This window comes from Triticum urartu, chromosome 6, assembly GCF_003073215.2.
Source record: "Triticum urartu cultivar G1812 chromosome 6, Tu2.1, whole genome shotgun sequence".
Classification (NCBI taxonomy): domain Eukaryota; kingdom Viridiplantae; phylum Streptophyta; class Magnoliopsida; order Poales; family Poaceae; genus Triticum; species Triticum urartu.
The window spans coordinates 192,462,530-192,488,813 of NC_053027.1; the positions used below are offsets into that span (position 1 = coordinate 192,462,530).

The following is a 26,284-nucleotide window of genomic DNA, read 5'->3' on the forward strand; positions in this document are numbered from 1 at the left end:
CTGTGTTCCGAGGCCATGTCTGTACATGCTAGGCTTGTCAAGTCAACCTAAGTGTTTGCATGTGTAAATCTGTCTTACACCCGTTGTATGTGAACGTTGGAATCTATCACACCCGATCATCACGTGGTGCTTAGAAACAAACGAACTGTCGGAACGGTGCAACAGTTAGGGGAGACACTTTCTTGAAATTTTAATGAGGGATCATCTTATTTACTACCGTCGGTTCTAGAGCAAATAAGATGTATAAACATGATAAACATCATATGCATCAAATAATAGTGACATGATATGGCCAATATCATATAGCTCCTTTGATCTCCATCTTGGGGCTCCATGATCATCTTGTCACCGGTATGACACCATGATCTCCATCATCATGATCTTCCATCATCGTGTCTTCTTGAAGTTGTCTCGTCATCGACATGCAAGTCATAATTCCCTTGACAAGAACATGATCAATCTCATACATCATATATATCATTCATCACATCCTTTTGGCCATATCACATCACATAGCATACCCTGCAAAAACAAGTTAGACGTCCTCTAATTGTTGTTTGCATGTTTTACGTGGCTGCTATGGGTTTCTAGCAAGAACGTTTCTTACCTACGCAAAAACCACAACGTTGATATGCCAATTGCTATTTACCCTCATAAGGACCCTTCATCGAATCCGATCCGAACTAAAGTGGAGACAGGACCACCCGCCCACCTTATGCAACTAGTGCATGTTTGTCGGTGGAACCGGTCTCACGTAAGAGTACGTGTAAGGTTGGTCCGGGCCGCTTCATCCCACGATGCCGCCGAATCAAGATAAGACTAGTAACGGCAAGCATATTGAACAAAATCAACGCCCACAACTACTTTGTGTTCTACTCGTGCATAGAATCTACGCAATAGACCTAGCTCATGATGCCACTGTTGGGAACGTAGCAGAAATTCAAAATTTTCCTACGTGTCACCAAGATCTATCTATGGAGAGACCAGCAACGAGGGGAAGGAGAGTGCATCTACATACCCTTGTAGATCGCTAAGCGAAGCGTTCAAGTGAACGGGGTTGATGGAGTCGTACTCGTCGTGATTCAGATCACCGATGACCAAGTGCCGAACGGACGGCACCTCCGCGTTCAACACACGTACAGCCCGGTGACGTCTCCCACGCCTTGATCCAGCAAGGAGAGAGGGAGAGGTTGAGGAAGACTCCATCCAAGCAGCAGCACAACGGCGTGGTGGTGGTGGAGGAGCGTGGCAATCCTGCAGGGCTTCGCCAAGCACCACGGGAGAGGAGAAGGATTTAGGAGAGAAGGAGGGGCTGCACCAAAGGCATAAGGGTTGTTTCAAGAGGCCCTCCTACCCTCACTATATATAGGGAGCCCAAGGGGGGTGCGCCATCCCTAGTAGATCCAATCTCCTAGGGGGCGGCGGCCAGGGGAGGTTTCCCTCCCCCCAAGGACCTAGGAGGTGCCTTCCTTCCTTGGGACTCTTCTTAGGGTTCCCCCTTCACCCTAGGCGCATGGGCCATAAAGGGGAAGTGGCGCCCCAGCCCACTTTGGCTGGATCCCTTCCCACTTCAGCCCATGGGACCTCCGGGATAGGTGGCCCCATCCGGTGGGCCCCCGGGACCCTTCCGTGGTCCCGGTACAATACCGATGACCCCAAAACTTGTCCCGATGGCCGAAATAGGACTTCTATATATAAATCTTTACCTCGGACCATTCCGGAACTCCTCGTGACGTCCGAGGATCTCATCCGGGACTCCGAACAACATTCGGGTAACCACATACAAGCTCCTTTATAACCCTAGCGTCATCGAACCTTAAGTGTGTAGACCCTACGGGTTCGGGAGACATGCAGACATGACCGAGACGTTCTCCGGTCAATAACCAACAGCGGGATCTGGATACCCATGTTGGCTCCCACATGTTCCACGATGATCTCATCGGATGAACCACGATGTCAAGGACTTAATCAATCCCGTATACAATTCCCTTTGTCTAGCGGTATTGTACTTGCCCGAGATTCGATCGTCGGTATCCCTATACCTTGTTCAATCTCGTTACCGGCAAGTCTCTTTACTCGTTCCGTAACATCATCGTGATCACTCCTTGATCACATTGTGCACATTATGATGATGTCTACCGAAGTGGGCCAGAGATACTCTCCGTTTACACGGAGTGACAAATCCAGTCTCGATTCGTGCAACCAAACAGATACTTTCGGAGATACCTGTAATGGCACCTTTATAGTCACCAGTTACGTTTGTGACGTTTGGTACACCCAAAAAGCACTCCTACGGTATCCGGGAGTTGCACAATCTCATGGTCCTAAGGAAATGTACTTGACAATTAGAAAAGCTATAGCATACGAACTACACGATGTCTTGTCCATCACATCATTCTCCTAATGATGTGATCCCGTTATCAACGACATCCAATGTCCATGGTCAGGAAACCGTAACCATCTATTGATCAACGAGCTAGTCAACTAGAGGCTTACTAGGGACATGGTGTTGTCTATGTATCCACACATGTATCTGAGTTTCCTATCAATACAATTATAGCATGGATAATAAACGATTATGATGAACAAGGAAATATAATAATAATCAATTTATTATTGCCTCTAGGGCATATTTCCAACACGAATATAGTCGTCCAATATGTCGATCTTTACGTCTCGACCATTTTGAGACTCCTCGTCATGTCCCCGATCTCATCCGGGACTCCGAACTACCTTCGGTACATCAAATCACATAACTCATAATACAAATCGTCACAGAACGTTAAGCGTGCGGACCCTACTGGTTCGAGAACTATGTAGACATGACCGAGAAACATCTCCGATCAATAACCAATAGCGGAACCTGGATGCTCATATTGGCTCCCGCATATTCTATGAAGATCTTTATCGGTCAAACCGCATAACAACATACGTTGTTCCCTTTGTCATCGGTATGTTACTTGCCCGAGATTCGATCGTCGGTATCTCAATACCTAGTTCAATTTCGTTACCGGCAAGTCTCTTTACTCGTTCAGTAGTACATCATCCCGCAACTAACTCATTAGTTGCATTGCTTGCAAGGCTTATTATGATGTGCATTATCGAGAGGGCCCAGAGATACCTCTCCGACAATCGGAGTGACAAATCGTAATCTTGATCTATACCAACTCAACAAGTACCTTCGGAGACACCTGTAGAGCACCTTTATAATCACTCAGTTACGTTGTGATGTTTGGTAGCACACAAAGTGTTCCTCCGGTATTCGGGAGTTGCATAATCTCATAGTCATAGGAACATGTATAAGTCATGAAGAAAGCAATAGCAACAAACTAAACGATCATCGTGCTAAGCTAACAGAATGGGTCAATTCAATCACATCATTCTCCTAATGATGTGATCCCATTAATCAAATGACAAATCATGTCTAAGGCTAGGAAACATAACCATCTTTGATCAACGAGCTAGTCAAATAGAGGCATACTAGTGACACTATGTTTGTCTATGTATTCACACATGTATCAAGTTTCCGGTTAATACAATTCTAGCATGAATAATAAATATTTATCATGAAATAAGGAAATAAATAATAACTTTATTATTGCCTCTAGGGCATATTTCCTTCATTTATTCCCATTGTCTCATTGCCTTTGTTGCACATCCCCTTTCTGTCCACTACTCCACTACCCGCTAGCATTGGTTGAGCTAGGCACTCAAGCACCTAGCTTTAGGCAGCGCGGATGCCAGCGACGGACTATGAACATGGCAGACGGGCAGACTGGCCATACGGCCGGAGGCAGACTCGGCGCGAGAGTACTGCTGGGCACACGGCGGACAGATTGGCTACATGGCCGGTGACTGACTACGCACACGGCCGATGGGTGGAATGGACACAGTGTACGTTGGTCCTCTGCCGGTACATCCCACGTGATCACATGTCTGGCCGGCATACGACAACACCAAAACGGCGAAGAGCTCCGTGTAGGCGAGCCAGACTGATCCTTGTGGTCGTCCTCTCCGTGTCGTTCTCCCTCCTCACATCAGCGTCATCGCACCTGATCTGCCGCAGCAACAACAAAATACAAATTGCCGATCGATCGATCGGTCAATCCGTGGCCCATGAATCGGCCAACTTGGAACGAGCATACCTGGCGTCGAGTGGAGGAGCTGCGCCCCGCTTGCTTCTAGTGGTGGTGGTGCGCCGCCTTCTTGGAGATGCCGCCGCTGGGCTTGCTTGACAACCCATAGGTACGGGCCTTCTGCTGTCGGAAGGACTTGATGTAAACGCTCATCGTGTCTCTCTCTTCAGCGAAGAGGATGCAGCCGTCGTGAGCTCGCCGTCTTGCAGTTCAAGAAGGGGCTGAGTGCCTCATCGCGTCGCTGCCGGCGGTAGCCTACCCGAGGCGACAGTACTCCATAGTTCCGCTTCCGCATGGTGACGACGCGGGTCGGACATGAGAAGTCCCAGCGGCCTGGGCAGGCGCAACAATAGTTCCCATGGAGACGACACAGGACAGAGAAGGTGGATCACCGGCTGCCTGGGGCGGCATGAGGAAGATGCTGCAAGCGCCAGGTCGAGTTACTGTGCCGACAGCGTAGCCGCACACGCATCCCCCGTTCCATCAGCTCCACCTTCATCTCCTCATCTGCTCCACGCCATTGTTGACGTCGTTAGCGGCTGGGTTGATCCGTCGATACCACTGGACTCGCGCCCGAGCACCTCGGTGCACATCTCCATGTTCCCTTTCACACCGTGCTGGTACACTGGATTCTTCTTGGCATCGAGCCATAGAACGGCGAACATAGAAGCTAGGTGCCAGCGATAGGGAGTCACGCCAGTGAGTCGAGCTCTCTTGGATACAAATCATGTAGATGAGGAGGAAGAGCAGGAGCAGGTTGGCAGCACTCAGCGGCTCGCAGCTCTGCGGCTGCCTGGCGATGCATGCCAACGAGTGAAGCGAGGCTTCGAGCATGCCATGAGCTGGGGCCCTACATGAGCGTAACATTCTCGATCGCAGACTTCGTGTGCGCTCCCTTTTACGTCGTATCTGATGGCTTTGTGGAGAAGAGATGTGGGAAGAGGATGCACACAACGCGGGAGGTCTTTTATACGACCATGGGGCGGTGGATCGGTGGCAACACGAGGCTTCGAGAGAGAAGAAGCGAATCGAGGAAGAGATAGGATCGAACGAAATTGTTGGAAACCGGGCCACCTCGAGGGGTGGCGGCGGCCGCGTGCGTATCACACGGGCTAGCCCCTCCCGGTTCCACACTTTATGTTAAGTGGGTACTTATTCCTTAACCCTTTACCCCTATATAAAGAGACGAGGAGCAATCATTGTAACGATTGATCATTGATTAATAAAGATAGTCTTCTTCATACTTTCCTGTGTTCATCTACTTTCGCGTTTTCGACTACTTCGTCTACGACGCTCGCCCTCGCTCCGCAACCTTGGACCGGACTCGCCGGCGGAGTTGCGGAACATAAATATTTGGAAACCTGCATCCACATCCAACAGCCGGACAGATGCACACGCACGGAGAAGAAAATATCAAGCGGCACGCCACGGAAACCAAACAAACAAAAGCACGTAGTCAAATTGAACATGGCGCCGTGCAGCGCACATGCAGCCAATGGCCCACAATTCCAGTTATCTCAGCGCCCACGCATGCACACAACCGCACACGATCAGGTCAACGCGACGGGGCGGCCCACAGGTAGCACAAATCGCTAACCGCACCAAACTGCACCCACGAATTCAGCAAGCACGCACAAAATTTTGACAGTGAGCCTAGAGCCACCAGGCGATTTTTACCCCACAGCGTACCAAAAAAATACACATGCCATGTTCAAACTTACCCATAGGTCATTTTCATACAAATGGGTAAATCTTGGAGCGAAAACGCCCCCGGAAATAGAGGCTTGGGTATTCGGAGGGAAATCAAAAGATCAATTAGTTTGGAGGCGCAGACTGAAACCAGGATCAATGGATTTGGACTAAACCTGGTTTTGTGAAGAAGCTTCCCAGAGACCCAGACCACTTTTGGGAAGCTTCCGAAGCTTCCAAACCTGATTTTTTTTCTTGGTTTTCTAGACTGTTTTTTCTTGTTTTATTTCTATTTTCTTTCCTTTTCATTTTTCTTTTCGTTTTTTCCTTCTTCCTTTTTATTTTTTCTATTCTATTTTTTATATGTGCAAAGTTTTTTCAAATTTGTGATTTTTTCTTCATATAAATAAGCATTTTTCAAAACACATAATTGTTTTTCTAATTAGTAATTTTTTAAATCGACAACCTTTTTTAACATTCTTGATTTATTTTCAAAATAAGTGATCTTTTTCTAAATTCATGATTTTTATTTAAAATGTACAAACTTTTCCATATCCATGGACTGTTTTTTCCAATCTGTGATATTGTTTTCCAATTTTTTTGTTTTTTTCAAATTCATGAAGTTTTTTAAGAATTCATGAACTTTTGTTAGAAAATCCGTGAACATTTTTTCCAAATTGATGAACTTTTTCTAAATCGGCAAATTTTTAAAAATGGATGAACTTTTTTTTCAAAATCCCAAACTTTGTTTGAATTTGGTGAACTTTTTGTTTTTTGTCAGCATTATTCTTTTTTATCATTTTTTCTTGAAAGTCGAGAGTCAACACTCCCTAAACCAGGGACCGCCTCCTTTTATTGGGCCAATCCTTGAGGCATGAGGGGTGGAGCGTGGGCGCCAGCTACTCTTCCCAGCGCTTAAGGCGCTAGGGAGGAGCTCTCGTGCAGCTGACAGGAAAGATCCCCTAGCACGAACACCCTCCCCCAGAGCTCTACTGGCCCTTTTAAACGGGCCTCACCTCTCCCCAACGGTCATCATTACACCACAAGCAAAAAGGACACTGAAAAGCCCCAAGGTTTGTGACTCCTAAAAAAACTTGAAACTGGAATTTGTACCAAAAGCTTACATAATTTTGAATACACAATTTTTTCCATAAACTACCATGTATAATAAGTTGCCATCATGCTAGAAATGGATCAGAACTTTAAAAACTTAGCAATTATATGTTTTAAAGCTGTGTCGGTACGAATAGATCAAAACAATTATGAAACTACAAAAAAAGTGCCAAAAATTTAAATGCATAGAAGAACATTTGGCAAAATTATGCTGAACTAAAAGTTTGTCATTATTTCAAAAAAATGTTTGCCAAATTACCATGTTGTATCATAAAATTTGTCATGTTCCAAAAAATAGTTTACAGAAAAAGAATGATGGTTAATAACAAGATTCCTTGGTGGTGTAAAAACATGAAGGTGTGAAAACAAGAAAGTTTGCCATGATTAAAGTAATGAAGTTGCCATGGTCCAAACAAAAGCTTTACCATGGTTATAGTTATCATTTTTAGCTAGATGTAACTTGCCTGGAAATAGGATTTGGGTCGGTTGATATTTCTGACTGTTGGTGATGCTTCATGATTTGTGCTCCCTTTTTTTCTACTCTGTGATGTGTCTTGTTTTGGACTGACCTCTCTATTTTGGGGCTATCAATTCCTTAACAGGTTGGCCCATTAGCTTGTCCAACCCAAACAAGCTCTATGTCGCCCATCTGAACACCCAGCCCTTCCGCCTCTACCTTTGTTTTTTTCTGTTTTCGTTTTTATGTGTTTTCGATTTAGAATTTTATTCTTCTTTATTAGTTTTTTTTCAAACAATCTGATTATTTTTGTGCCGACGAGCAACGTGCGCAAGAGTGCAATCGTGTGGCGAAGCGAGTGTAACTCAAATGATTAGGTTCCTTGTGGTGGAACCAGTCCACCAGGGTTCAAGTCCTAAACTTGACACTAGTAGTCGCATTTTCCTAGATTTATTCTAGTCTTTTTGTCAATGTTTCTTCGATGGGAGAAGAAATTTTCATCGACTATGAGGCGCCCCTGGTGACTTCGTGGATAACAAGCATCACCAGTTCACCATCATCAAACGTGGGCACAGGCATCCCGGTCCCAATGACATACACACGATCTGAGGGCAACAAAAGAAGGAAGAGTAACTGAACCATAGCGCAAAAAAAAAAAAATCACACCTGAACCATAACGCCAAAAAAAAAAAACATATCGCAGCTCGCACAGTCACATCACGTTGAGACGGCGAGTACGTGGTGCCGTGATGGCACGTACGACCAGAGGACAAGCTGCCATGGCGACGCCGTCCCTAGCTCCCTCGCACCCACGCTACGTAGGGCACAGAACGAACGTCGTCGTCCACGGAGACCAAGAGTACGTCGTCGGTCCTCGAAATTTACTGGCTCGACTTGGCGAAGCGGCCGTTGGTCCTCACCCTGCCGTCGGCGCGGGCCTTGCGCGACTCGTACCGGATCTGCTTCCCGAACCTGCAGCAAATCAGATGCTGCAGTCAGCACGAGCTAACCAAAAATCTGTGATGTGTGGCGGGGCATTTCTCTGATACATCTCACGTACATCCTGTTCTTCCTCTTCTCCTTGTAGCGCGAGATCACCTTGCCGCGGTCGGGGTAGACCACGTCGTAGCCGCCGACATTCTTGGTCCCCGGAGCTGCTTGCACCGGCGCCGCCGCAACGGGTGCCGCTGCCGGCGACAGGTGATCGTGGCCGCCGTTGGCCATGTCGTCGACGCTGCTGCTGCCGCTGCGGCTGAGGCCGGGGCAGACCTCCGACACCTCCACGAACGACGACAGGCTCGGCTCCGCCGACGAGCTCGCCGAGACTTGCTCAGGAAGTTCGTTGCAACTCGTCGCGATCCACGCCTCCTGGTTCTGCTGTGTGACAAGACCAGAATGAATCATCATATATTCACATGGCTGGCAGGCTGGCAGCTCGATCGAATGTTCCTGGAAAACATCTACTGTTGCTGACTGAAACATGCAATGCATGGTACTGAAACATGAACTAGGTGCCTCGTACGTTTGGCTTTGTACCGAAAGGGATTTCGATTGGTGGTGCCGAAGAAATATCAAGATCCTATTAATGGCACTATCAAATACTATATATCAACAGATATCAATGTCATAATGATGGCTGTGAGCCTGTGACTAGTACTACTACAGGAGTATATATACTAGGCGGTTGCAACCGGAAAAATCACCGTGTCATTGTCGATCTGATGCCTTTTATGTGATGGTGTACAAGTTGTGAACGTTTTCCTTCACTAGATGGATGGCTACGGTCCGCAACTTGGACAGAAATGGAGATGTTAGGTTGGGATTACTAGTCTAATCATGCCTTGCCATCCCATATTCATATGAGTTAGAACTAACAATGCTGGTAATTTTTCTGGATGCATGGCTCCCATGAGGGAGGGCCGATGACGGCGGCTTGCCTCCGTCTTGTTCCAGTGCTTGTAATCGTTGTTAGGTGGTCTATGAATTTGAATGTAATTTTTATTTTCTGTGTTTTTTGTATTACCTTGACATTTGATGAATAGACTGAAAGTTTTTCCCGCAAAAAGGAAAAGAAAAGGAAATGGCTTGCGAGTTCTCGATGGATCGGTCTGGTTCACAAATTCAGAGTTCAGTCTACGGTTGCACTTTTTTGGGGTTAATTCATATAATTTTGCAGGGACAAGGCAACTTTGTAAAACTGCATATGTTCTTACTGCATTCTGTAAATCTGATGGTATGTATCAACAAACTACGCAAATATAGCTAGTCAGGAAGGGAGATCAGCGTAAAAATTCGATTCAAAGTTCCAAACCTGAGAAGGAGGTACATGCAGGATTGCTGCCGCGCAGATGGCCTCGGCTCCAAGAGCCCCAATATCACCGTGCCCAATAGCAGCGTAATCTGAAGATCCCCATGGCGGAGGCAGCTGATCAACGCCTGCCGGCTCTGTCGCCGCCTCCTCCGACTTGGCGAGCTCCCCGAGCTGCCGGAGAACCTCGCCGTCCAGCTCCCCGCAGGGCAGGCTCCGGTTCTTGCACACATCATACGTAAAAAAACATCAGAGAACGAACTTTCTTTTCCTTTTCGTTTTGCCGGACGGTGAACAGTAGCAGCATGCTACGGCGCCAGCAAGTCAGCAACCAACCTTGGGGGAGGACGACGAGGTGAGGAGGGGCTGGAGGCCATGGCAGGCGGTGGTCGGCACGATGACGTCGTCGAAGCTGAGCACCTGGGGCTCCTCCCAGACAGGCCACCACGCTTCAGCCGCTTTGTCGCCGACAACGACGCCGAGGATCGCCGCGAGCTCGCCCACCGAGGGGCACCCGGTGTAGCCCTCCACCGCGCCACGGTCGTGCAGCAGCGGTGGCTGCACAACCTCCCCTTCCCTGTGCTGCTGCTCCTCGAAGTCGCAGTTGGAGCAGAGGAACCGAGCGGCGCCGCGGCGGACGGTGGCCGCGGCACCGCGGCAGACGGCGCAGAGCGGGGCGCGGGCGTGGCGGCAGGAGACCGTGTTGGCGCCGTGGACGTGGCGGTCGCACGGCAGGCACAGCCCCGCGGCGTCCGCCCGGCAGTACACCACCGCCGGAGACCGGTCGCAGAAGTAACACTCCCCCGTGGGCACCGCCGCGTCGGCAACAGCCCCGGGCACCGCGCCGGAGCCGGTCATGGCTCTCTCCGCCCCTCCTCCTTCGACCTTCTTCTGCTTCTTCTTCTTGGCGCGGACGCACCGTCTTCTTGGTAAGTACTAGTAGTAGGATGCGCTATGCAGCGGGCGCAGAAGAGACAAGCAACTAAGCAAGGGGGCGGTGGCACCGTCGGTACGGGTAGGGGAGAGGTGGGAGCACGTCGCCATGAATGACCCAGGACGAGGAGGAGGAGGACAAGTGCGACGAGCGGGGAATTGATGGGCTCGAAAGCGAGACGAGGGAGGCGGAGGACAAGTTCCTACTTGCTCCCAAGACCCTCGCGCGATTCGATCCCTCGCCATGTGTGGTAAAGCCAAGTGGGCGGGCTAGTCGACAGCGGAGAGGACGCTTGGCTCACTCACTCTTCACATGCACACTGGCTGACCCATGGGATCATTGCCCGCCAAAATTTTCTGGCGTTTCGTTGTGCTGTGATCACAAGGATGACGGGCAGCTTGATTACGCCGTGTAATCACACGCGCCACACACGTGAAGCAAGCACATCTCCTAATCGCCACCGGTCACTGCTCGGTCGTCTGGCTTCTCCCCAATGCGAGTCGTCCCACTTGGCATTTGGAAAAGGGTCTCAATCAACTGCCATAGTACTCCCTCTGTAAAGAAATATAAGAGCACATAGATCACTACTTTAGTAATCTAAACACTCTTATATTTATTTACGGAGGAAGTACATAAGAAAGAAAAAAAAAGGAATAACTAAAAAGAACATTTTGCATGGATCTCCATGCAACTAGAGCATGGACCGAGACATAACCAAGTCTCAGTCGACTGAGATTTAGCAACACTGTTTTGAAAAACGAAGACGGGGAGATGCGGATAGTAATGCAAACAGCCTACCTTTGGACGTTGGTTGCACCGGCACGTACAAGTGCCAGAAGAGGACACGCCAGCAGGCACCTCCTCCTTCTCCGAGCTTGCCCTGCCTCGTTTCGGATCATGGTCCAAATCAGGGACGTGGTGTTGTTGTCGTCGCTCGGAGCAAGTGCTTCTCAAAGACAATGAATGTGGTTTCAAATAAATGGAATTGAAGGGCATGCTCTCTTTTCGGAAAAGAAAGAAAAGGTGATGTTGGTGTTATGTTGTGCTATCTGGCGCAACACAATGCCAGGACCCTTTTTTTTGCTAATATAGTGTCAGCACCTGCTGACAGGAAACTCAGCTTGGAGCATGTTCGCTGCATTCATCAAGATGATCGTTGGCAACAGAACATCCGCCCTCTTCTCTGAGGACCAGTGGCTCGCTGTAAATCGCGCACCAAGAGGGACACTCATGGACATCTTCTAGACCACTAACATTAGGGTGACCCTCGGACTGCTAGCCCTGTGGTGTACATCTGGTTTTGGGTGAGGGTGCATCGGGTGTAGCTCATCATAGTGTCAGTCGTGTTGGTTGGGCATTGGACCCTTGGTCTCACTGCTTCGGCAATTTTTGGTACATCACCCTTTTCCTGGGGCGTTGTTTCAAGATCTTCGCTCTTGGGCATCTTCAAGTGTGAAGTTCTTAGTTTGGCTTGCTTCCCAGTGTAGGACTGCAGAGTGTCTCGCTACAAGAGGCATGCAACTAAGTGTGCATCTGTGTTGCGACCAATCGGAGGATACCATGGCCCACCTCCTCACTACTCGCTCTTCTCGTGTGCCCCGTGGCATGGCGTGAGTTCATATCTTGGGTTCGATCCACCATTGCGCCTCTAGTTGCGAGTGAGGACTTGGTAGATTGTTGTTCGCGGACCACCCCTTTCACCCCGGCCACGATGCACAAGGGGGCACCTCCTAGGCGATTATGCTCGTGACTTTGCTGGATTTGAAAGCATGGCAATGTTGTCTCTTCGACAACATGCGACCTAGCATCGATGTTTTGATCGACACAATCAAGTTTGAGGAACGACTGCAGGCGAGAGAATGGCGATGGGTCTTGCCTCGATCCTCCCAGTGGTTTTCGGTGCGAAGATGTGCAATGTTGTACTACCTCCGTTTTATTTACTGTGCATACTATGTTTGTCTAAAGTCAAACATTATAAACATTTATCAACTTTGTAGAGAGTAAATTTATATGTACACCACCAAATCAATACCATTAGATTCATCTTTGACTATACTTTCACATCATAGATATTTGTTATTGTAAATGTTTATATTGACTTTAGCCAAAGCCAATATGCAAGGGAGTACTATCCTTCATCTTACGTATCAATGCAATGCAAACCTTTATGTTTTCTCGGAGAAGTAAAAGATCACGATGATCACAAGTTTTTTTTTCATACGATCCAGAAAATGGACCGGGTTCCACTATCATAAAGATAATGGAAGAAAACCCCAAAAAATATCCTTGCGCAACGACAACGTAAACGTGGCTTCAGCTGCCGCGTGTACCGCTAACAGGAAAAGAGGAAAAGTCTAGTGCTAAAAGCTTGGCCAAACTGGCCAAACTGAAGCAATGTTAAATGGGGGAAAGACCACATCCCAATCAGCCAAAAACACACACTACCACATGTTTCCAGAAAGCCCGTCAGATTGTTCATAAAGTGATATCGTTTTCAAACTTCATTTTTCTTTTGCGACTGCGACGACGCCGGAGTGTCAGACACGCGACGAATGCGCTAGCTACGTCGCACCGGCGCTCATCCACGGGAGCACGCCTCATGTGGTTGATCACACATGCTACGGACGACGTAGGCAGTCGGTGCGTTTTGTATGGGTTAGCGAAATCCTCCGTCAGAATACCCACCATCCAGGGTGGGAGGTGGTCACGGTGGTTTTGCTCCTCTGGCTTCGCCCAGCTTAGAGCATCTCTAGCAAACCCCGCAAAATCTCAATCCGATAAGTGCTTTGTAGTTTGTGGAAAAATGAATCCGTAAAAAAATATATTCGACGAATATGCTCTTTTACGGGTTAGCTACGCGGGGTCTGCTCGGGCACCGCCGTGTCGACCCGCAAGAGCATCTCTAGCAGACCCTGCAAAATCTCAAACCGACAAGTGTTTTGTAATTCGTGGAAAAGTGCATATGCAGGCCGGCACGGGCGAGGTCAGACTCAGACCCCGCAAAATGGATCCATAAAAAAGATATTCGGCGACTATGCTTTTTTACGGGTCAGCTACGCGGGGTCTGCTCGGGCATCGCCGTGTCGACCCGCAAACCGAATACACCCAATTCACGAATTTGACATCGATTTCGACAAATAAGTTCAAATTCAAACAATAGAACACAGTTCACGCGCAAATAAAATCTTAAGTTTTTAGGACAAATGCAAAAGAGGGTCTTGCAAAAGTGACGATTTTGGGGAACGTAGTAATTTCAAAAAATTCCTACGCACACGCAAGATCATGGTAATGCATAGCAACGAGAGGGGGGAGTGTTGTCCACGTACCCTCGTAGACCGAAAGCGGAAGCGTTAGCACAACGCGGTTGATGTAGTCGTACGTCTTCACGATCCGACCGATCAAGTACCAAATGCACGGCACCTCCGAGTTCTGCACACGTTCAACTCGATGACGTTCCTCGAACTCCGATCCAGCCGAGTGTTGAGGGAGAGTTTCATCAGCACGACAGCGTGGTGATGATGATAATGTTCTACCGACGCAGGGCTTCGCCTAAGCACCGCTACGATATGATCGAGGTGGATTATGGTGGAGGGGGCACCGCACACGGCTAAGAGATCAAGAGATCAATTGTTGTGTCTATGGGGTGCCCCCTGGCCACGTCTATAAAGGAGTGGAGGAGGGGAGGGGCCGGCCCTCTCTATGGCGCACCCTAGGGGAGTCCTACTCCCACCGGGAGTAGGATTCCCCCTTTCCTAGTAGAACTAGGAGCCCTTCCAAGTAGTAGGAGTAGGAGAGAAGGAAAGGGAAAAGAGAAGAGAAGGAAGGAGGGGGGGGGAGCCCTTCCCCCTCGTCCAATTCGGACTAGGCCTGGGGGGGGGGAGGCGGCCTGCCTCTCTCTCTCTCTCTCTCTTTCTCTCTCTCTCCCCTAAAGACCAATAAGGCTCATACACTCCCCGGCGAATTCCCGTAACTCCCCGATACTCCGATAAATACCCGAATCACTCGGAACCTTTCCGATGTCCGAATATAGTCGTCCAATATATCGATCTTTATGTTTCGACCATTGCGAGACTCCTCGTCATGTCCCCGATCTCATCCGGGACTTTGAACCACCTTCGGTACATCAAAACACATAAACTCATAATATAACCGTCATCGAACTTTAAGCGTGCGGACCCTACGGGTTCGAGAACTATGTAGACATGATCGAGACACGTCTCCGGTCAATAACCAATAGCGAAACCTGGATGCTCATATTGACTCCTACATATTCTACGAAGATCTTTATCGGTCAAACCGTATAACAACATGCGTGGTTCCCTTTGTCATCGGTATGTTACTTGCCCAAGATTCGATCGTCGGTATCTCAATACCTAGTTCAATCTCGTTACCGGCAAGTCTATTTACTCGTTCCGTAATACATCATCCCGCAACTAACTCATTAGTTGCAATGCTTGCAAGGCTTATAGTGATGTGCATTACCGAGTGGGCCTAGAGATACCTCTCCGACAATCAGAGTGACAAATCCTAATCTCGAAATACGCCAACCCAACAAGTACCTTCGGAGACACATGTAGAGCACCTTTATAATCACCCAGTTACGTTGTGACGTTTGGTGGCACACAAAGTGTTCTTCCGGTAAACGGGAGTTGCATAATCTCATAGTCATAGGAACATGTATAAGTCATGAAGAAAGCAATAGCAACAAACTAAACGATCAAGTGCTAAGCTAACGGAATGGGTCAAGTCAATCACATCATTATCCTAATGATGTGATCTCGTTAATCAAATGACAACTCATGTATATGGTTAGGAAACACAACCATTTTTTATCAACGAGCTAGTCAAGTAGAGGCATACTAGTGACACTCTGTTTGTCTATGTATTCACACATGTATTATGTTTCCGGTTAATACAATTTTAGCATGAATAATAAACATTTATCATGATATAAGGAAATAAATAATAACTTTATTATTGCCTCTAGGGCATATTTCCTTCAGTCTCCCACTTGCACTAGAGTCAATAATCTAGTTCACATCGCCATGTGATTTAATACCAATAGTTCACATCACCATGTGATTAACACCCATAGTTCACATCGACATGTGACCAACATCCAAAGGGTTTACTAGAGTCGATAATCTAGTTCACATCGCTATGGGATTAACACCCAAAGAGTACTAAGGTGTGATCATGTTTTTCTTGTGAGAGAAGTTTAGTCAACGGGCCTGCCACATTCAGATCCGTAAGTATTTTGCAAATTTCTATGTCAACAATGCTCCGCACGGAGCTACTCTAGCTAATTGCTCCCACTTTCAATATGTATCCAGATTGAGATTTAGAGTCATCTGAATCAGTGTCAAAATTTGCATCGACGTAACCCTTTACGACGAACCTTTTTGTCACCTCCATAATCGAGAAACATATCCTTATTCCACTAAGGATAATTTTGACCGCTGTCCAGTGATCTACTCCTAGATCACTATTGTACTCCCTTGCCAAAATCAGTGTAGGGTATACAATAGATCTGGAACACAGCATGGCATATTTTATAAAACCTATGGCCAAGGCATAGGGAATGACTTTCATTCTCTTTCTATCTTTTACCGTGGTCGGGCTTTGAGTCTTACTCAGTTTCACACCTTGTAACACATGCAAGAACTCTTTCTTTGACTGTTCCATTTTGAACTACTTCAAAATCTTGTCAAGGTACGTACTCATTGAAAAACTTTTCAAGCGTCTTGATCTATCTCTATAGATCTTGATGCTCAATATGTAAGCAGCTTCACCGCGGTCTTTCTTTGAAAAACTCCTTTCAAACACTCCTTTATGATTTGCAGAATAATTCTACATTATCTCCGATCAACAATATGTCATTCACATATACTTATCAGAAATGTTGTAGTGCTCCCACTCACTTTCTTGTAAATACAGGCTTCACCGCAAGTCTGTATAAAACTATATGCTTTGATCAACTTATCAAAGCGTATATTCCAACTCCGAGATGCTTGCACCAGTCCATAGATGGATCGCTGGAGCTTGCATATTTTGTTAGCACCTTTAGGATTGACAGAACTTTCTTGTTGCATCATATACAACTCTTCTTTAATAAATCCATTAAGGAATGTAGTTTTGTTTATCCATTTGCCAGATTTCATAAAATGTGGCAATTGCTAACATGATTCGGACAGACTTAAGCATAGATACGAGTGAGAAACTCTCATCGTAGTCAACACCTTGAACTTGTCAAAAACCTTTTGCGACAATTCTAGCTTTGTAGATAGTAACACTACTATCAGCGTCCGTCTTCCTCTTGAAGATCCATTTAATCTCAATTGCTTGCCGATCTTTGGGCAAGTCAATTAAAGTCCATACTTTGTTCTTATACATGGATCCTATCTTAGATTTCATGGCCTCAAGCCATTTCACGGAATCTGGGCTCATCATCGCTTCCTCATAGTTCGTAGGTTCGTCATGGTCAAGTAACATGACCTCCAGAACAGGATTACCGTACCACTCTGGTGCCGATCTCACTCTGGTTTACCTATGAGGTTCGGTAGTAACTTGATCTGAAGTTACATGATCATCATCATTAGCTTCCTCACTAATTGGTGTAGTAGTCACAGGAACAGATTTCTGTGATGAACTACTTTCCAATAAGGGAGCAGGTACAGTTACCTCATCAAGTTCTACTTTCCTCCCACTCGCTTCTTTCGAGAGAAACTCCTTCTCTAGAAAGGATCCATTCTCAGCAATGAATATCTTGCCTTCGGATCTGTGATAGAAGGTGTACCCAACATGTTACTTTTATCCTATGAAGACGCACTTCTCCGACTTGGCGTTTGAGCATAAGATGAAACTTTCACATAACATCGCAACCCCAAAACTTAAAACACACTTATTTTCTGCTAAACCCACTCATACAATTCGTCTCAACATTAGATCCCTTTTTAAACTCAAATTCATTCTCTAATTCATAACCCAAAACATTTTAAATCTGAAACAACATCATAATTTAACCATATCTAATAAATTACTTTATATTTCAACCACACCATTACCTTTTCCATCCTGATTCGAAACTATTTTCATTTTTCCCCCAAATTTACAACCAAATCAACGCAAATATCTCTCCGATTACAATAAGAAACTTTTCTTGTTACGATGATTTTCTACTCACTCTAAATTCTTTGAACTTTTCAAATGTTTCAACTTATGTTTCATTAAGTAGATATACCCATATCTGCTCAAATCATCTGTGAAGGTCAGAAAATAATGATACCCGCCGAGCCTCAACACTCATCGGATCGCATACATCAGTATGTATTATTTCCAATAAGTCAGTTGGCTCGCTCCATTGTTCCGGAGAACGGAGTCTTAGTCATCTTGCCCATGAGGCATGGTTCGCAAGCATCAAGTGATTCATAATCAAGTGATTCCAAAAGCCCATCAGCATGGATTTTCTTCATGCGCTTTACACCAATATGACCTAAACGGCAGTGCCACAAATAAGTTGCACTATCATTATTAACTTTGCATCTTTTGGCTTCAATATTATGAATATGTGTATCACTACAATCGAGATCCAACAAACCATTTTCATTGGGTGTATAACCATAGAAGGTTTTATTCATGTAAACAGAATAACAATTATTCTCTAACTTAAAATAATATTTTGCAATAAACATGATCAAATCATATTCATGCTCAACGCAAACACCAAATAACATTATTTAGGTTCAACACTAATCCCGAAAGTATAGGGAGTGTGCGATGATGATCATATCAATTCTTGGAACCACTTCCAACACACATCGTCACTTCACCCTTAACTAGTCTCATTCTGCAACTCCCGTTTCGAGTTACTACTCTTAGCAACTGAACTAGTATCAAATACTGAGGGGTTGCTATAAACACTAGTAAAGTACACATCAATAACATGTATATCAAATATACTTATGTTCACTTTGCCATCCTTCTTATCCGCCAAACTTGGGGCAGTTCCGCTTCCAGTGACCAGTCCCTTTGCAGTAGAACACTCAGTCTCAGGCTTACCAGACTTGGCGAGCGACACAACCCCACCGAATTCCCCCCCTCCCAACTCCTCAACCATAACAACACCGCGAGCACCGTCATCGACAACACCAAACTCAGAAACCCACCCCAAAACAGCACGAATCAAACAAACAAAACGCAACTACCACTACAAAACTGCCCACAATCAAGCAAATCACCAAAAATTCCACACACCACCACACCCTCCACACACGAAACAACCAACTCCCCAGCAAAATAACGCAACCCAACAACCAATCCAACTAAAACTCAACCAAGACAACGTAACATCACAAAACACAAAGATCACAAACACCAAACGTCAAACGCGCAGCCCTCAATACACACCACGCTGCACAAACAGAATCCCACAAAAAATCCCAATCAACACCAACACACACAACGCCAACTACGCAAAACATACAAAAAAAAACAACGAACGCAGCTAGATTCACAACAAAAATCAAACACCAACAACAAAAAAAATCAATAACAACAAACCCACAAAACACCCCAATCATCAACAACCAAACAACTAAACCACCACAGCAAAATCAAGAACATCACAACAACACAAAGCACCCGACCCCCCACCACCAACCATACACTAAATAATCCAACCCGCAAAACCGCACGCCAAAAAGACTACACACCCATCATCACTCTCCACGACAACTCAACCAACCAAAACACTACAAAAAATCATGTCAACGACCATCAACAAACCAAAATAACAAAAATAAAACACACACAACAAAAAGCAAATAGCCGCAATGCACACCCAGTTCTCCAAACCGCAACACCACACCAGCCACAACCGAGCCACGCGACATGCGCCAAACAACCACGACACCACCAGCATGATAAAAAACAATACAGGCAAGCATTCCAGACAAAAACACAACCATAGCGCCGCCATGCCGAAACCAAAAAAAACCAACACCACAAAAAAAACACACAACCAATCACTCACAACACCCCAAAAACCAACGAACACCGCACCAAGTACCGCATCAGCCCAAAACCCTGACCACGCATGCAAAACCACAACACACCAAATAACCCCAAAACCCACCACACTCAACAAATCAGAAAAAAACACACCCCCACACCCCACAAAGCACACAATTCCACCCACAAGCCAACCCCCCACCAAACAAAACCGTCCCCTCGAAGCCAAAAACAACACAAAACAAGACACCCCAACAACCCACCACCGCAAAACACAACTTCAAAAACCAACACGACCACAACACAACAAAAAACAAAACACACCGCTATGAACAACACAACACAAACCCAACCCCAACACCCTCCATACTGAAAACAGGACCGCGCTTCACACAACCACTATACACACACATCACCCACCACATATAAATCGGTCGCAGCGTCACAAGACTCTCCTCCTACTCCCCCCAAACAAGAACCAACCACAACCCCACCACACAACCACTCAAAGTACACCCACAACCCCAAAACACCCAACGCCGCAACAGCATCACACAATAATCCATCGACCACAATCGTAGCTCTTATGAGCTCCACCCGATGGTGGCTGGCGGCTCCAGGGGGTGCAGGTTGAAGATGAACTGCAGGCCCTCCCTAAACTACATGTCAAGTGCCTCTCTGCTACCATTGCGTTCAGTTTCGACAGTAGCATTCAGATTCCATAGTAAATTTCAGTTTCGACAGTTAAGTTCAGAGTCAACAGTTTTTACCTCATCTGTTGTAGTCAGGTGGTTTTTGGTGATGTTAATTTTACATCCATTTTACATCATCTATTGGAGATGCTATTAGAATCCCACTTGAGATTGACGATGTCTTTCTTGTGCTGCTTTAGCCTTGACGTCTTACGACTCACCGGAGCTACTCCAACGACAGAACGATCCATCACAATAGAGCAGTGCCCTGGATGCCGTCTACAGATTCCTCAGATCTTCCTCCACACCTCCGACAGCCACCTCTGCCTCAACTGCTTCAGCGACCAACCCAATGATGCTGAGGTCGACACGGCTACGGCAAAGAGGTTGTACACTTGTTGCATCACTTATTACTATACATTCACGTCGATCCATTAGGGCTATTTTGGTTCAACGGAAAAACATCGATCCACTGGTTGTTACCATCACTCTAAATTTCTGCATGCTCTCCTTACATAATCTCACCATATTTTTTTCGTATGCATGTCAGATATTGTACACAGTCATGCTGAACATGTAGAGAAAAAGAGAAGAGTTTTGCGCGGCAATACAATGTCATGCAGACATCGCTCCATGGTGGGTTCAATGGAAAACCCTCCCCACCCCTCTCCAGATTGTAATCCAGAGGAAGATATCTGTTCTGAGGCGGATTCGGACGCCGCTGACCACTCCTATTTACCCCCCAAGGTGTTTGCTCTACCTTGGCATGATGATGTTAGTCATATCATGCATATGTTGCCTTGCAGTGCCTACTTTTGACATCATATATGTCATTCTTAGTTTAGACATGTTCTGTAATGCCACCTGTTTAGTTTCTATATCATATATGGGAATTATGCAGTCTCATGTCTTTTAGCCAGCCATAATATATGTGAAATGTGCAATGCCATCCTGTTTAACCAGGCATCATATATTTGAATGATATCTTGCCCATCCTTTTCTTCATTACATTTCCATTTGTCGACAATGTTTGTACATTAAACTACTCTTCTGTGAATCAGCCATTTGGGTGGGAGATGGAAAAATCTGGAGTGAAAACAAGGCCTTCAGAGCAGACAGTGCTACCTGTCGAAGCAGATCTCTTGTTGGGTCCCGATAGCTCCTCAGAGATGGATTCAGAGACAGATGACCAGTCCTATTCCCCCACTGAGGTGTATGCTCTAACTTGGCACGGTTATACTTGCTCATATCATGCATACGGTGTCTTGCATTGCATAGTTTAGACATCATATACACAATATTCAACACCATGTTCTTAGTTCAGACATCATATCGAATGCCCTCTGTTTAGCATATAAATCACATATGTGAATTAAATGATGCGATCCTGATTACTTAGATAACATGTAGGTGAATTATGTCATGCGATCCTGTTTAGTTATTCATCATATCTTTGAATTATGTTATGCTATGCTATCCAGTTTAGATAGACATCATATATGTGAAATTATGTCATGCTATCCGTTTTAGTTAAATAATATACATGTCAACTATTTCATGCCCTCTTTTTCCACACTATCTATTGCATCTGTCTCTCATACAATGTCTGTACATTCAACTATGTTTCCTGTTTATCAGCCATTTGAATTGGAGCGGGTGATGCCAGTATCTAGCGGACTAAAAACACGGTCTTCAAATAAAACAGTGCTACCTCTTGGTGGAGATAGCACCCCGGTTGTACATGCACAAGAACCAGCCCTACCACACATAACCCAAACTCTCGCAGATTGTACCCCTACTACGATGGACAGAGAACCAGCTTCACCCAATCTAACCCCAACCCCAGCCGATAGTAACCCAGTTCCTGTTTGGACAACACCATCTCCACCACAGAGCTCCCAAACAAGAGCAGTTAGTAAGGCAGCTCCAGTGCCCAAAGGGCCAGTACTATCACGGCGAACCCCAACTCCACCAGTTAGTACGCCTATTCCTGTGGAGGAAGCACAACCAGCTAGTCGTAGTTTAGCATCTATCGCATTTGATGTTGTTAAATCGTATGTGCGTATCTTCCCATCTTGGAAATATTATACTGAAGATGAAGGAAAATGCCAGTTGCAGGTGTTTGTCCAGGAGTTATGTGTAAGTAATGTTATTCATGGCAATTACTTTGCTTCGTCCCATACATCCTACCTCCATGATGGTTATAATACAACAATTTTCCCATTTTTCTCTATAGAGAAGGACCGATTTGGAAACTCAGGATGAGGTAACCTATGCTAATACCTCTGCTATCTTCAAGAATGCTTGGTGGCAGTATCGGAATTACCTGAAGAAAACGTACTTCACCGGCAAAGAAACTCATCAAATTCCCTTACGTTCTCCTGAGACACATTTACTGGACGATGACTGGGAACGCCTTGTTCTGTACTGGTCCCGAACCAAGAATGTGGTAAGGTCTATGAGCTCATTTTCTATTTTTAAGTATTATATTCTTGCGTCTTACTGTACTCTGTTCATGTAGAACAAGTGCCTAAACCTGAAGAACAACTGTTCTAATTTAAGATTCCATTGCTACCATAGGACATAGATATATGTTTGTTTGATGCTTTTATTATGTACTAGTACTTGGCAATAGAAGACTTGGTAGTTTAATCATGTCCACCTTACTAATGAACTGGTTCACCGAAATGAGTTTCATATACTAGTACATGCTAAACTTGTTATGTGTCTGCTTGTTTCTTCTTTTAGAACGCTAATAGAATATTGGGGAAGAGTGCCTTATTAAGCAACGCTAAAGGAAGTAATGCGGATAAGGTTCAGGATAGTGACACATCCTGTCTTGGTTTAGAGTTGGAGTTACTGGCCACTACCACTTGCACAAGCTATTCAAACTCACTGTCTGAATCAGTTCGGTTTCTTGACTCTCAACTACAAGCTGAAAGACATCGTTCAGCTGTGTTGCGACAAGAAGCGGAAGGACTGTGGAAGTCCTTAGAGCATTCAGATGCATACTTTCTGGTGCAACAGCAAGCGTTGGAGGATTTTAGCGCCAAACAGGACAAAGCTAATCAGCTTGCTAAGCTTATTGCCAACATGGTGGATACCCAGGATAACGTTTCTTGAGCTCTTCTGAAGTTGTTTCAGTTGCTGCCGCGTTTATTTGCACTGGTGGCCAATTTTGACGGCCGGTGTATATGGTATGCTGCTTTGTTCCCTATATTTGCACTGGTGGCGAACTTTGATGCCCAGTGGATGTAATATGTGTAATAGCCGTGATAGCCTAGCGTTAGTTGCTTGCTTATTTATTTCCTTGTTGTCTTGTTTATTTGTTTGCTTGTAGTCATTGCAGTTCTTTTTCCGCGGTACTAGTGGCTGCAATAACCTATTTTTTAAAACTAGGCCACAATAACCATGGGCTAATATTTACTGTAGTGACACTGGGCCTCCTACGGGCCGTAGAAACAGTGGGCCTTCTACGGGCCGTAGAAACAGTAGGCCTTCTATGGGCCGTAGAAACAATGGGCCTTCTACGGGTCGTATCATCAATGGGCCTTATACGGACTGTATGATCGATTGGCCAAACATGGGCCAATAACAGGCCGCATTATGGCCGTAAACGGGCTAGAGTTGGAATCGTCCGTTCATGGGCCAACTGTAACGGGCCATCATTAATAGGCCGTATTTGATGACGCTATGAAAAGGGCCCAACGTATTAACGGACCACAAACGGGCCGACTGTAACCACGGGCTGAATTTGGCTCACAGGCAGAAAATTACAGTAACGGGCCGTAAGTAAACGAATGTTGGAAATGAGCCCAAGAATAAATGGGCTCTGAGAAGGCCGAAAGATAACATGGGCTGGAAACGGCCCAATGGAATAACGGGCCGCTATAAAGGGATACATTGTTCATTTCGGGCCAGTTTCACCACGGGCCGTTAATAGGCCAAGAGTTACATAGGGCCTCATATGGGCCGAAAGACGTCATGGGCCATACATGGGCCAGAAGTGAAAATGGGCTGGAATCATATTGGATGGACCAGATGACGCTACTGCGCCTAATTCGGATAGGGCGTAACGGGCCTTGGGTTAGCGGGCTGTAAATGGGCTATATGCGAACAACCCATTAATAGGCTTTTCATGGGCCAGCCCGCCACCTTTTGACCAAGTCAAACGGGCCGGCCTTTTCATAGGAATGGGCCTTTGTTGGGCCGTGCCATGTGTCGACGTATCATAGGCGCCTATCTAACCCACTGACGAGCTGACACGTGTTTCGTCCGGCCAATAAGAATTTTACACGTGGAAATTTCCCATTGGTCGGGGCTGTTAACGGGTTATCGGATCCAAAACCCGACCCGGTAGCTTAACGGCGTTCCGTTACGGTGGATGCCCACGTGTCGGTCACCCTTGATGAAAGCACTTCTGTGACGCGCGATTTATTGTCATGGAAGTGGACACTTCCGTGATGATAATTTTGGTAATGTCATGGAACACTTGTACGACAGCACAGGTATGACTATCTTGATTCTGTCATAAATTTGTCATGGATGTACATGCATGACAAAAAAAAAGCGACCTACTGTGAGAAACACGTATCATCATGAAAGTGTATTTTTTTGTAGTGTAGGGCGCGGGAGATTGAACTGCTCGGCCTCCCTCTCAACTTCGTCTAGCAGTTCTTCATGTGGTAATTAAATCTTACTTTCACTACCCTTTTGATCCGTCAGATCCATCCACTTCAACCAGAAGTGGTTTCTAAACTTGCAGATATTGATCTATCTTGTTCTGCATCTCATATCATGCCAAGTATATTCACTTATGCTTCACAACTAGTTAGATTCCTCACTTGTACTTATTCTTGGATTCGTACAAATCTGGAACCAACTCTCATCAAATAAGTGAATGTCTTCGCACTATGAGGTCAATGTCTTCAAACTGATTTATCTTCAAAATCTTCTAAGAATGCATATGACCCCTTCCCCTTCCCTCGCACCTCTAATGCTATCACAGGTACATGTCCGTGGGAGAATCCCTTGGTTCTCATAGTCTGCATTCGTTTGCAGAATTCTTACAGTGACACATCAATTCTCCTGAAGCCAGTTCCTGTTTGACCAGCAGACGAAAGCCATTCACATTCTTGAAGCCTTTCAGCTTGAATACAATGGCCATTGAGAAATCATCTAGGAAGGGCGGCAGACAACACCGTGGGGATACAGCCAAGGACCTGGCACCAAATCTCTTTGAAATGTACAAGACAAATCCTGAGGAAACCTACAGAGAACGCAAGAACCGAATCCAATGGATTCGAAGATATTGGGCAGAGGAATGGTACAAATAAAGATTTGCAACTTTCGAATATGCTGAAAAGAACGCCATCAAGGGCCCCTGGGGAGATATTGTATACAGAGGTCTTCAGCCCAAGTCCAAGTCTGAAGCCATAGCTCAAGGCTTCTATCCTTGCATGGTCCATGGACCGCAGCCACACAATGCCGACCCATCATCTCTGCTATGGTGTCGTGAAGACAATCTCTTCAAGCGCAATTTCTAGTTTGCAAAGGAGTCTGCTGCAAAGAACAAGAAGGACTCGGGACTCAATTTCAACCCTGGTCTGTCTGCTCCAAGGGCTGATGGCACATGTGATGCCAATCCCAATGAAATTGGCCCCTTCTACAACCTCGAAGGCCTCATCACTTACATAACTGTACAGGGGGCTACGGTGGACCACTCAGCTGACGACGTAGATTCTGAAGATGCGCCAGCACCACCAAAGGAGAAGCCAAAGAAGTCAAAGGCTTCGAAGCCCTCTACCGCACCAAAAGCTTCACATGCGAATCCATTGGCCACCGCACCTTCTCAACCTAGTGTGCAATCTGAAGATCTTTCTCGTGTCTCCAAGAAGACGGAGAAGCCCAAGAAGAAAAAGGCCATGAAGATTTCTGGGCATGAAC

General features: G+C 46.0%; 1 protein-coding gene across 2 annotated transcripts; it reads right to left on the reverse strand.

Annotated features, from left to right (window-relative positions):
* Positions 1-7,908: 7,908 nt before the first annotated feature.
* LOC125512322 (zinc finger protein CONSTANS-LIKE 13-like) lies at positions 7,909-10,876 on the reverse strand. 2 transcript variants are annotated; one of them, XM_048677410.1, is made up of 4 exons: positions 10,040-10,876; positions 9,707-9,925; positions 8,456-8,772; positions 7,909-8,367 (listed from the first exon to the last, which is right to left on the reverse strand). In XM_048677410.1, the coding sequence occupies exons 1-4, from the start codon at positions 10,559-10,561 to the stop codon at positions 8,277-8,279; spliced, it is 1,149 nt and encodes a 382-aa protein (XP_048533367.1). In that variant the 5' UTR covers positions 10,562-10,876; the 3' UTR covers positions 7,909-8,276. The 2 variants fall into 2 exon arrangements, with proteins under 2 accessions (XP_048533367.1, XP_048533368.1); XM_048677411.1 differs by having other exon boundaries at positions 8,456-8,769; positions 10,040-10,875.
* Between the last annotated feature and the right edge of the window lie 15,408 nt (positions 10,877-26,284).

Excerpts from the sequence above, each read along its gene's own strand:
- LOC125512322 (XM_048677410.1), bottom strand. The coding sequence starts at position 10,561 with ATGACCGGCTCCGGCGCGGTGCCCGGGGCTGTTGCCGACGCGGCGGTG. Across the intron at positions 8,773-9,706 it reads TGCATGTACCTCCTTCTCAG|CAGAACCAGGAGGCGTGGAT; the intron begins GTTTGGAACTTT and ends CTTGTCACACAG. Across the intron at positions 8,368-8,455 it reads GAGAAGAGGAAGAACAGGAT|GTTCGGGAAGCAGATCCGGT; the intron begins GTACGTGAGATG and ends GATTTGCTGCAG.